At 43.3% G+C, this 11,689-nt stretch overlaps 1 protein-coding gene across 1 annotated transcript in view; it reads left to right on the top strand.

Moving 5' to 3' along the window:
- WNT4 (Wnt family member 4) overlaps nucleotides 1–11,689 on the top strand; it is a 40,024-nt gene that overhangs the window by 15,436 nt on the left and 12,899 nt on the right. The window contains exon 2 of the mRNA XM_072425804.1: nucleotides 7,522–7,757. Within this exon, the coding sequence (XP_072281905.1) occupies nucleotides 7,522–7,757 (236 nt within the window). The remainder of the gene's footprint in view (nucleotides 1–7,521; nucleotides 7,758–11,689) is intronic.

The following is an 11,689-nucleotide window of genomic DNA, read 5'->3' on the forward strand; positions in this document are numbered from 1 at the left end:
CAAGTGTTGTGTGTGATATAGAGACCATCCAAGTGTTGTGTGTGATATAGAGACCATCCAAGTGTTTTGTTACATATAGGAGTCCATCTGAGTGTTGTGTGACAAACAGGGACCCATCCAAGATTTGTGTGATATTTGGGATTCATCTAAGTATTGTGTGACATATTGGGATTCATGTGAGTGTTGCACAAAGCGTACAGAGCTATCCAAGTGTTGTGTGAGATATAGGGATCCATCCAGGTGTTGTATGACATGCAGGCACTTATCCAAGTGTTGTGGGGCATGTAAGGGAACAAGATGAGTTTTGAGTGAGATCCATCCAAATATTGTGTGAGATATTGTGAGTGAATCTGAGTGCTGTGTGACATACAGAGATCCATCCAAGTGTTGTGTGACATGTTGGGATCCATGCAAATGTTGTGTGATATGTTGGGATCCATCAGGATGTTGTGTTACAACAGCAATTCTCACACAAATTATATACCAATCTTTGTGACATAGAGAACCATCCGAGTGTTGTTTGACAATTAGGGGAGCATTACGGTGTTGTGACTTGTAGGGACCCATCCACATGTTGTGTTACATATAGGGATCTATCTGTGTATTGTGTGACATATAGGGATCTATCCAAGTATTGTGTGACATGTAGGGATCCATCTGTGTGTGTTTTGTGACGTGTAGGGATCCATCTGTGTGTGTTTTGGGACGTGTAGGGATCCATCTGTGTGTGTTTTGTGACATCTGTGTGTGTTTTGTGACGTGTAGGGATCCATCTGTGTGTGTTTTGGGACGTGTAGGGATCCATCTGTGTGTGTTTTGTGACGTGTAGGGATCTATCTGTGTGTTGTGTGGCATATAGGGATCTATCCAAGTATTGTGTGACATGTAGGGATCCATCTGTGTGTGTTTTGTGACGTGTAGGGATCTATCAGTGTGTTGTGTGGCATATAGGGATCTAGCCACGTATTGTGTGACATGTAGGGATCCATCTGTGTGTTGTGTGACAGCAGAAATTCTCAGCCAAAATATAAAACACTGTAACTCAGTAGTGGCCACCTTTCGGGGCCTCAAGTGTGGCATCTAACATTACCAAAGGGCCACACACCTTGTTCAACAATTGTAAAGCAACAAAAAGCTGTCAGAAAGGCAGACATATAAAGGAGATGATCAGAGACTGTTAACATGCTGAGTAGAAAAGCCTATCCCTGCTAGATTACTGCAGAGTGCAATCCCTTGTTCTGTATGTAGAAGCAGCGGTCTTTCTGCAGAGATGTGACATGCCCCCTATATATTTTGCTTTGGATAAAGCGGGAGAAGGGTTAGCATGTTTGTGAATTGCAGTCTTTTCAATAGCAGACATTGTTTCTCTTTCCTGTATCCAGATTAGAATAAATTGTGGCCAGAATTGGGCTCTTCCCTGCACAGATTTTCATTTGCTCATATTCGATGGGTAAGGGGCTACAAACTGGCATCCAGAAAGCTGGTTGGGGCTACATTTAGTAACGGGTAACTTTATCAATAATATTTTAGCTGGCACAGAATCTCCTGAGCCAGGGCTGAGCGGGGAGCAAGGTAACCCGATCGATATTATAAAGTGCCTGCAGCCTCCTTATTTGGGCGCCTCCAGCAGATGGTAAAGTCATCACCTGGTATCACTGGCAGGAAGCAGGTCCAGGCGAAGTGTTAGGGCACGGGAATCTCAAACATATACAGAAGATAAATTGGATTTTTGGCCAGCTGCGGAAAGGAAGTTTAAAATATTTGAAGCCCTTTAAATACCAGGTGGGCAAGCCTGAAATATGGAAACATTGCTGTAGGGACAGAGGGCACGTTCAGTGCCAAGTGTGCCTGACTTTACCACACTTTATCTAACACTTGTAAAAGGTAAAAGATCAAGAAGAACAAAATGCTTGCACTTTGGGGGATAAGTGTATTCTGGAAATCATCATTTCTTGGGTAGTGCCGCCTCAGTCTGGTTGAAGGTTTGAATCGTTCTGAAACAAGATTTACTTTGCCAGGTGCTTCAGTGGTAAGGTAAAAACACTACTGTGATGTAGGAAGCCCCTGACACCTGTGTACATTCACACTGTATGAATACATGGGGCAGTATTCTCCCTGGAAATTTTTCTGTAGGAGGGTGGTGACCCCGGTATTGTGACTTTAACAGCCTTCTTGTTTTTTCATAAATACCCAGTGTTGTCCCCGGCCTCTTTTAGTTGGGCGAACCCCCCAGCATTTTTTAGTAACCACCTAAAAACAGCCGGTGGTTACTGAAAAAGTTATCAGCAACTTTATAACTGCTCTTATGCGTTCTGTTTGCCATAATTGGCAAGCTGATTGGCACTATAGATTGCCAGAAAGTAGAGAATGCCATAGGCCACAATGCCGATCAGTGGAGTTTTCTCAAACACCTGATCACTATAGTTTAGAAAGATTTGCAGAGTGTGACAACTTACTGGAGATTATATATATTATTGGTGTGGGTTGCAGTTTCGGAGACATTGCCTTGTTAGAGATTTATCTATAAGACAAGCCCAGGAATTCCAGCATTAACACATAATTTATGGCCAAGCTTCTCCAGCAAAATGAAATGATGAACATATATAGAATCTTCCATTATTACAGTGGGTGGGGGGTGGGAGGGCTCCAGGCACTGTTTGAGGAAGGGAGGTGGCGGGGGCAGGAATGGCGTTTTACAATGCAATGAGTTTAGTTTAACATCTGTGAACAGGAGAAATCTATACAGAGGACATCATTCTGAAAATGTTCTTTGCCTGGCCTGATATGGGCATATTGGCAATGGAATCAGATAAAGTCTGAAGTCCTGGTCTGGATACCTTGCTCTGGGGATGTATCATTTGTGCAAATAGAAGTACAATTAAAGAGTTCCTCTCCCTCTTATAGTATGTAGCGGAGTAGTTAAGGACAAAGGATTTTTAGGTGCAAAAATTATTTAAGTATTGATACATATTAGTTTTCATACAGAATTATCATACATATATCAAATAAACAAATATCCAGTTCAGTTTTCGTTTCACTGGAGTATATAAACTAGACATAGAGTCCTAACTATATTGCAGTGAGTAACAGTGTCAGTCTGTGTCCCGATGCGTTACGTCTCACTGGGCTTCCCCAGGGGAGTGTATTGGTACACTGGACATTCATGCAAATGGGCTATTTAGGATCAAGGGGTCCATTTACAAAACGTGAGCTTATCAGGTAATAGGACCCCAATCTGCTGTCAGATAGAGCTAGCCAATGCTTATTTTTAGGACAGGCTAAGAATAGGGGCATTCTTCCTAATGCCCTTACTGTACCCCCTTTTTTAATGGGTAGGGCAAAAACTCTTTGCTCATAGACCACTAGTTGACTATGTCCACCACTGGCCTCCAGGATCAAATGCCAGGTATGGAGGCCTCCTTGGTTGCAAAGATAAGCAAAGGCACATTGGGCCAAACTTATTAAAATGTATTAAAAGACTGGAGAAGATAGACATTCATGGGAGAACCTGTGTGATCTTGCAAATCTGGAATTGAAATCCAGGATTGAAAATATTTTGCCAACTAATAGCAAATGATTTCCACTCCAGGTTTGAAATAGACACTATTTGTATCAGATGATTACCTTCCATGGTTCCCAGTTAGGTGGCTTAGAAATCACGGTTATTTGGCAAGCGGTTGTCTTCATCCCATCCCCCCAGAAGCCCTGAATCGCATGCCATGCCTTGGATTAAGCTCTGTTTTGGGCAGCCCTTCTACCACCGAGGAACCCTTAAAATAATTTTCAGGTCTCTCTGAACCTATTGGGGGGCCAATTTGAAAAGAGATTCTTGCACTGGTGACCAGTGGAAAGAACGCCCCCCTGCAGTGGTGGGTGGAATAACACTTTTAGAAGCACTTAAACATCGTTGGAGTAATTCAGTTGGCTCCACCAAGTGGCGTTGGCCCCAGAACTATGCAGACATCATCAAATGGGAGCCATAGTTCAAGGAGGAACCATTTTAGGAACCCTGGTTGAGGACAGCTGATTTAGGGTTAACTGGTTTCACATGGCTGGCCAACAGAAGTTAAAAAACTTCAGCTTATTCACTAAACTAGGTGAATGTTCCAATGTGGAATCTTAAATCTGGAAACTCCCTTTAAGTGAGCATTTTTTAGGGTTGTATCTTGAAGATGTTTGTAAGCGATTACAAAACAGCAGCGGTATGGCAGCTGCAAGCTGGCACACATACCCGCGCTCTGCTTATTTTGGCTGACTCCGGCGACCTTTGGCTTTTCCTAGTAGGACTTGGATACAGCAGTAATCAGGATTTCTGACAAGATAGATTCAGAGTGAGGAATGCACATCCCTAACAGTACGAGCAGCAGATAGAGGGGGGAAAGTTGCCGACTTGTAAGCATGAGGGCGGATCATTGCCCAAACTTCCTGCAAGATATCTCAGAATGGGGGCCATTGATCATCAGGCAGGAGACAGATGGGCTGTCAGTCGGCCAAGTTTACTCTTACAGGCCGGCCGAAGATTTTCCAGTGCGGAAGAAAAGTTGAATTGTCAGCTCTGGAGAACAAATTTAAAGGTGTATTACCCTGATATCATTATCCATGCCTGATTTTGTATACACTGCATGCACTTTTATAACTCCACCATGCCCATGTACTATACATGTACATATAAGGGGCCCATTCACACCCACCATGCCCTAGGGTGAGGACATTTACTTACTTTATGTATGGAGGAGCAACCTTGGCACCACAGTGTGTAAGAGCTACAGAGCACCTTCCCTCATTTGCATGGCATGGTACTTGCTTCATTCACCACACCACTACACATGGACCCAGTGACAAAATAAATAGTCTATACTTCTGAGTAGGGATGAGCGAGCAAGTTTTTAACACTCGATCTTGCGGCGAATTCAGCCGTTCTTGCTTACCGAAATTGTAAGCGAGAATGGTCGGTGTAAATTCGCAAATCGAGCTCGAATTGTTATAAAAAAAAAAAAAGATTGTGGGGTGCGCTGATCAATGAATGCAGCCCCGCCTGCATTCATTGATCAGCTCAGTGTGCGATACCCGGCACTAAAGGTTAAATGGGTTACAAATTTCCCCATTAAATTTCCAAGAGATACTTGTCCCCAGTTAACCTCTAGTGCTGGGGATCGCAAACAGGATTCCCAGGGCTGCAAGAATGATTGAAGCTCTGAGAATCCACTGCTATCCCGGGGCACTAGTGGTTTTATAACCTCTAGTGCCCGGGGATCTTCTCAATAAATGCGGCCGTGGCAAGGTTAACCTCTAGTCCCCCAGGCATCGCAAACAGAAGGCTTCCCAGGGAATCCTGTAAATCCTTCTGAGTATGGAAGAGCATGTCACTAACTCCATGTGATAATACGCAGCATACTGGGGACTGAATACTGGGAACTGGACATTGAGGACTGGACACTGGGTACTTATCATTAGTGTTGGTCGAATATCTCACTATTTGATACGACAGCTATTCGATCGAATAGGGGATATTGTTCGGGTGATCGAATGCCGAATTTGAACACAATTAAAGTCAATGGTTAAAAAATTCGGGTTTTTTTTCAGGACTGTGAAGAACTGCCAGAGCAATCAGGGGAGCAGAGCTGACAGCCTCGCTCCCCTGGTTGCTCTTGCAGCCCTTTACTAGTTGTATGTGTTCAAGGATAGAGTTTCTGTATCCAAGAAAACAGAAGTCCTGTGTTCCTGGATAGATAAGCTTTATCCAGGAATAAGGATAGTGCTCCCTGATTGGCTGAGGAATGCTTTCCCCAGCCAATCAGAGAGCACTGGAGGTATTGAATGGGGATGTTCATTGAATGTTCTCAATGAATTCGACCAGGGGCGCATTCATTGAGAAGATTCCCAGGGCACTAGAGTCTAAATGGGGAACAGTCTCCCCATTCATTCACTTCTAGTGCTCTGTGATTGGCTGGGGAAAGGAAAGTCCTGATGACGCTTGAGCTGTCATCAAGGTTTACCTTTCCTCAGCCAATCACAGAGCACTGAAGGTGATGAATGGGGAGACTTGTCCCCATTTAACCTCTAGTGCCCGGGGATCCCACACTAACAGGAGGATTCCCACTTCAAAAAAATACTATTTAACCCCACAAATGGCATTGATCATGTGACTTTTTGGAGCAGAAAGTTGGGAGAAATGTTGGGGGTATCTTGGCGATCAGCATTAGGCCGCCTTCAGACGACCTTCTTTTGACTTCTGTGGTCAACCAGCACTGGTATCAGTAAAAGTCAGCTGTTGAAATAGATTTTTCAGACGTTGTAGGCGGGGCGTTTTTTCAGTGCTTTTATAGACTTCCAACCTCTTCGTCTCCCAAAGGCCAATAACAAACATTATAGACCAACAATGAAAAATTGGCTCCGGAGAGCGGGTATCCACACAGTCAACAAATGCCCGTGTAAATGTAACCTAAATCTCCCAGTACAGAGTATTCTCATCTCACACCGCCGAGATCGCTGGAACATCCAGAACGGCCGGTTACAAGTCATTTACTCATCTGTTGCCAAAACATCTCCGAGCTCCGTCAGGGAACACAGAACACGTTGAAACACTCTGTCAACGCAACCCTAACTAACATGGCTGCCAGCTCCCTGCACATCTGATACCGGGGAATGGGAACCTGCAACACCGAGAGCCTGAAGAATACAAAAAACTTTCCAGCTTCTCTTCAGAGGTTGTTTGTGCAATTCCATCAAATCGCTGCTCGCAAAGCGTCAATGGGCCCATTGGTCTGCAGCCACTATTGCCAAAATTTCCAGATTAATTTCTGTATATTATTTAGGATTAGAGAATAATAATTCAGTTTTTAGTCCTTCTTTATCAGTTTTTTTCGTCTTTTTTTTTTGCCTTTTATTCCTTCATGCTACAAAAAGTTGGGTCTTTGAGGGCCCATAGTGTTTCTCCAGGACCAATCAGTGCTCAGCTTCAAAAGGACTGCTGGGTGGGCGGGGCTTTTACCATAGCACACAGCATACATTAGTGCACGCTACCCTCTCACACTGCCCCCTGCAGGATCCAGTTGCTTCTACAGCCACCACCACTTCCAGGTCCCACAATGCTCCTCTTCAGTTATTGGACAGCCACTAATGATGTGATTCTGTGGGGGTCACATCACCCTGGCACAATATACTGCATTAGATGTATCCTGGCATACAATAACATTGAGAAGATGCAAGAGGTGCCATGCAATGTGGTGCACTGAACGGCTTCAGATGATCACATAATGATAATTGTGGCATGTCATGAAGTTAATCTTGCTATTACAGGTCCTCTTTAACTTTGTAGACAAAAATTCAGCATTGCTCAGAGCTGGGTGGGAATCCTAATGATGCCAGGGCCCTGATTTTCCACTGCTGATTACTAAGCAAAGTCAATATAAAATGTCACTTGTGTATCACATGGGTGTATTCTCTGGGCAGTGCCATGGAATGCCATGTACCAGCTGCACCAGCTCCATTCCTAATCTGTTCACTGTGTTTGTGTTGTAGGTACCTGGCAAAACTGTCGTCGGTGGGCAGCATATCGGAGGAGGAGACATGTGAGAAGCTGAAGGGGTTAATCCAGCGCCAAGTGCAGATGTGTAAGAGGAATCTGGAAGTCATGGATTCGGTCAGGCGCGGCGCCCAGCTGGCCATCGAGGAGTGCCAGTACCAGTTCCGGAATCGGAGGTGGAATTGCTCCACACTGGACACGCTGCCAGTATTTGGCAAGGTGGTGACACAAGGTAATAAATGTCCTTTGGATGAAACCCTAACAATAAGTTGATCTGTTAAGGCAAAACTCCGGTTCAAAAAAATAAAAGAATAAAACCAGCCTTAGCTCAGTGTAAATAATTCTCCTGCAGTACCTTTTCCTAACACTTGATGTCCTCAGTCTGGCAGCCAGCATTCCTTGAGCCCCATTGTGCATGGACAGTGAAAAGAAAAGCAGCAACACAGTGATGAGCTAATCTCTCTCAATCTGCTCTCTCCTCCTATCAGCATGCTGTTTGTCAGCATATTATCTGAGCGGCTTCCTGTGCTGCTTCTTTCTCTAAAACTCCAGCCTTGCTGAACAAAGGCTGGCACCAGGTCACATTCAGTTACTTGCATCTAAAAATACATTTATTATATTTCCAGAGCTGCTTCTGGGTTTCAGCTTTAAGTAAACCATTAAAACCTATTTATTATATTTAATAAGTAAAAAAATAATTAACAGCTATTTTCTCAGCTATTAACTTCCTGTGCTCTCTGCTGCATTCCTATAAGTTACTATTTCTGAGTACTACAGCACCCCCCCCCCCTTCTATGTTAAAGGTGGGAAGAGGGACGGGGTTCTGTAGTCCTATTTGGTTTCTGTTGTCCTGATACAGGACAGGAAGTTTGTTACTGGCAGGATCACCAGGGAAAAATAAAGGTGCTCGTTATACCCCCTAACGGGGAATTCTTGCGTCTGTGCACCTGCTGTGACCACAATAAGGGTTTCTTCTCATCCTGCTGGGTTTTGGATCATGGAAAATATTTTAGTAGATCCATACAATCACATTAGCGGCTTTATCCTTCCCAGGGGGCTACAATGAAGGTGACCCCTTTATAAAGGAGGGTGACACCATCATTTAGCTCTGGGAAGGCAGCAAGGCAAAACAAAAACCTGAGCAAGAGTTTTGAAAGCAGCTCCATGTGTTTCCAATGACAGTGATTGATTCACCACCAGAGAATGTTCGGTGAACCTCAGATTCACTACTTTATATATACACCCCTATGATTTACATTGACAGCAACGATGTGGAGCGGATGGATCGGCCATGGGTGGGGTCATCCTTTACAATACTTATAAATATTGATTTACAGGGGTGACCTTTACTATTCTAAAATTTTGGACACTTGCAACAGGTTTTCCCTCAAATATCCGCCCACAATGAACAAATCTGTTTATGGTGGAGGGGGTGTATCACATGCTACTGTCCATGATATATCTTCTCTTTCACCCGAGCACTGGTGTCACCAGCTGATTTCCATATATTCCTATTGTTATGTCCTGTGCCCTGGCCCCAGCTTTTTATATACAATGCACCTAATAATTATTCAATTATTAGATCAATTAAATAATTAATCAATTATTAATACCTTACTAATCAGGACTATAAATGGAAGCAATATTAATAAATAACGACTTTTATATAAAAAAATAAAATATATTTTGTATTTGCAGTTTTGTAATTATCACAGAGCTCAGTAGCTCAAGCTCAAAATATATATACATATTTACAATTACGGATACAGCATTCATTCCAGGACAGTTATTAAATCCCTTTCCAACCAATCCTTGTACTTAATTAGGCAAAGTTCTTCTATGGTGGATTCTGATTGGTTGCTTTGTTTTCCTGTGCTCTAGAAAAATACTTTTCTTCTGCTGTGTTTTATAATAGCAAGAAAATGAATGTCTGAAGCAGGGAAAATATGGAAGGAAAAGTAAACATATGCTTCGTGTCCGCTCCGTGTTTGTTTCCCTACAAGCACTCTGCGCTGACAAGTGTCCCTCTGATCTTGGCCCCTGTCCCAGAAATGGAGCTTGGAAGCTACTGCTATAGGAGCTACAGCTGAGCCAATCAGTGATCCCCATCCGGCTGCACCCGGCTGAGCTGAGAGTACAGTGACAGTGCTGGAACACACCCGGAATACATAAAGTGTAACTCTGGGGAATCTTTAAAGTGTGATTCCAGGGAATCCATAGTCCCTATAAAGTGTAATACCGGGGAATGCATAATCCCCATAAAGTGTGATTCCAAGGAATGCATAGTCCCTATAAAGTGTTATTCCAGGGAATCCATATCCCCTATAAAGTGTAGTTACTGTGAATCCATATTCCCTATAAAGTGTAATTCTGGGGAATCCATAGTCCCTATAAAGTGGGAGTCTGGGGAATTTTTTGAGAATGAACTGATCCGCAGTACCATACCCCAGAGTGGTAATTTCACTTCACTACCCCAGAGACACAACAGGAAGTAAGAGGAAACCCCTGGGGTATATCTTCCCCTGGGTAGCTGTCACTGGTACAAGGTGTCCATATTGGATGATTTCCCATCACCTCCATATCCAATGACCAATGATTCCCAGTATGGTCCCCCCTCCCTCCAAACAGCATACGTAGGACCCCTCATAATGGTTGTGACAGATTTGTGGCCCCGGCAAACCAGAGATTTCATTTTTGGAGTCCCCAGGTAGCATCAATTGCTAAAAATAAAATTCATATTTTAGGTTTAACAGTTCTTTAAGGGATTTTTCAAAGTAACAAAAACTCCCCCCCCCCCAGCCCTGGTATCCGGTTCTGTCCTTTAATAAGGTGAATGTGTAGGACCGGAGGACATGAAGTGGGCTGAGGTGTGGAAATTGGATGCAAGGGGAAGGAAAGGTTATCAGTACAGATTAAGGGATTTGTAGGAGGATCAGGGTCAGATCGTGTCTTTATTACGACTGTAACAAATGGCCTGAAAGTCAATACCCACCAAGCCCCCCCATGCTACCCATGGGCCTAATAAACATTCAACCCGGGGTGACAGTGTAACATGGACAACTTAGCCCAAACCCGTTTAGCAATACCAGCAATATAATTCCCTTTTAGAATGGTCTTTGAGACTTTTTCTCATTTCCTTAGGCAAGAAGACCATGAGTCCTGAAGGGGTTAAAAAGAAACCTCAGAACATTTGTCTTTGGTTATGGAAACAAATATTTTTGTCTTATTACTACAAATTTCTAAACCTGCGATTCCTGCCGTGTAATGAATAGGATTTTGAGGGAAAGAATCTTTTTCCAATTTATCAAACACGTCTTTAGATTTTCTGGGGAGGAAAGTGGGCGCCAGACTCAATAAGAAAAGGTAAAAATGTCAGCTATTTACTAGCTAGAAGTGTATTGGCCGGGGGTCAGTCATGTAAAGATTCCATTTTTTTGTGATAAGCGGACCCTGGAGAATTCAGTCCAGATACCAATTTTTTTTCCAGGCACATTGAAGTGATCAAGTGTTTTGTTTTCAGACAAGCAAAGCTGCTTTGTATTAGGAGGCTGATAGATGTATCTTCGTTTTTAGGATCATTGATGAGGAATAGAAAATCGGATTTTCATGGGAGGTACAGAATTACTGCTAAGAATAATGCTAAGGGGACCAAAAAAGTACACCTGTGTGCAGACTTTATACATATCCATAAAACGAGTTCTAAAAATACTAATGATCCCTCAAGCTGATACAAAAATGTAATAAGAGTCCCATCATAAGGGGGGCATATAGCAATAAAACTCACCTCGGTCCTTATGACCAGCACCACAGCCTCTAATGGGTTTTGTAACCACCCCTTTGGTTAACTAAACTCTGCTGCAGGTACTGTGGAGTAGTTCATCCTTAAAGATCACACCAGACACCCTGCCATTGGGTTTAGTCAGTTTCTATACCACCCACAGTATGTTTTGAAGACAGACAAGTAGTACATACTGTACACAAAAAAACAAACACATTTTTCCTAATTTAAAGTAATTGGTGCCATGTTGTTTTTTTGATAAGCCGGTACATCCTGTAGTGATGCATGAGCTGGTAGAAAGTACCACACCAGCATGGAAACAACCCGCCCACAGCCCTGAGCCTGCAATTCCATACAAGAGACATGGTCCGCGGCTCTGGCCGGTG

This window comes from Pyxicephalus adspersus, chromosome 11 (assembly GCF_032062135.1).
Source record: "Pyxicephalus adspersus chromosome 11, UCB_Pads_2.0, whole genome shotgun sequence".
NCBI classification, from domain to species: Eukaryota; Metazoa; Chordata; class Amphibia; order Anura; family Pyxicephalidae; genus Pyxicephalus; species Pyxicephalus adspersus.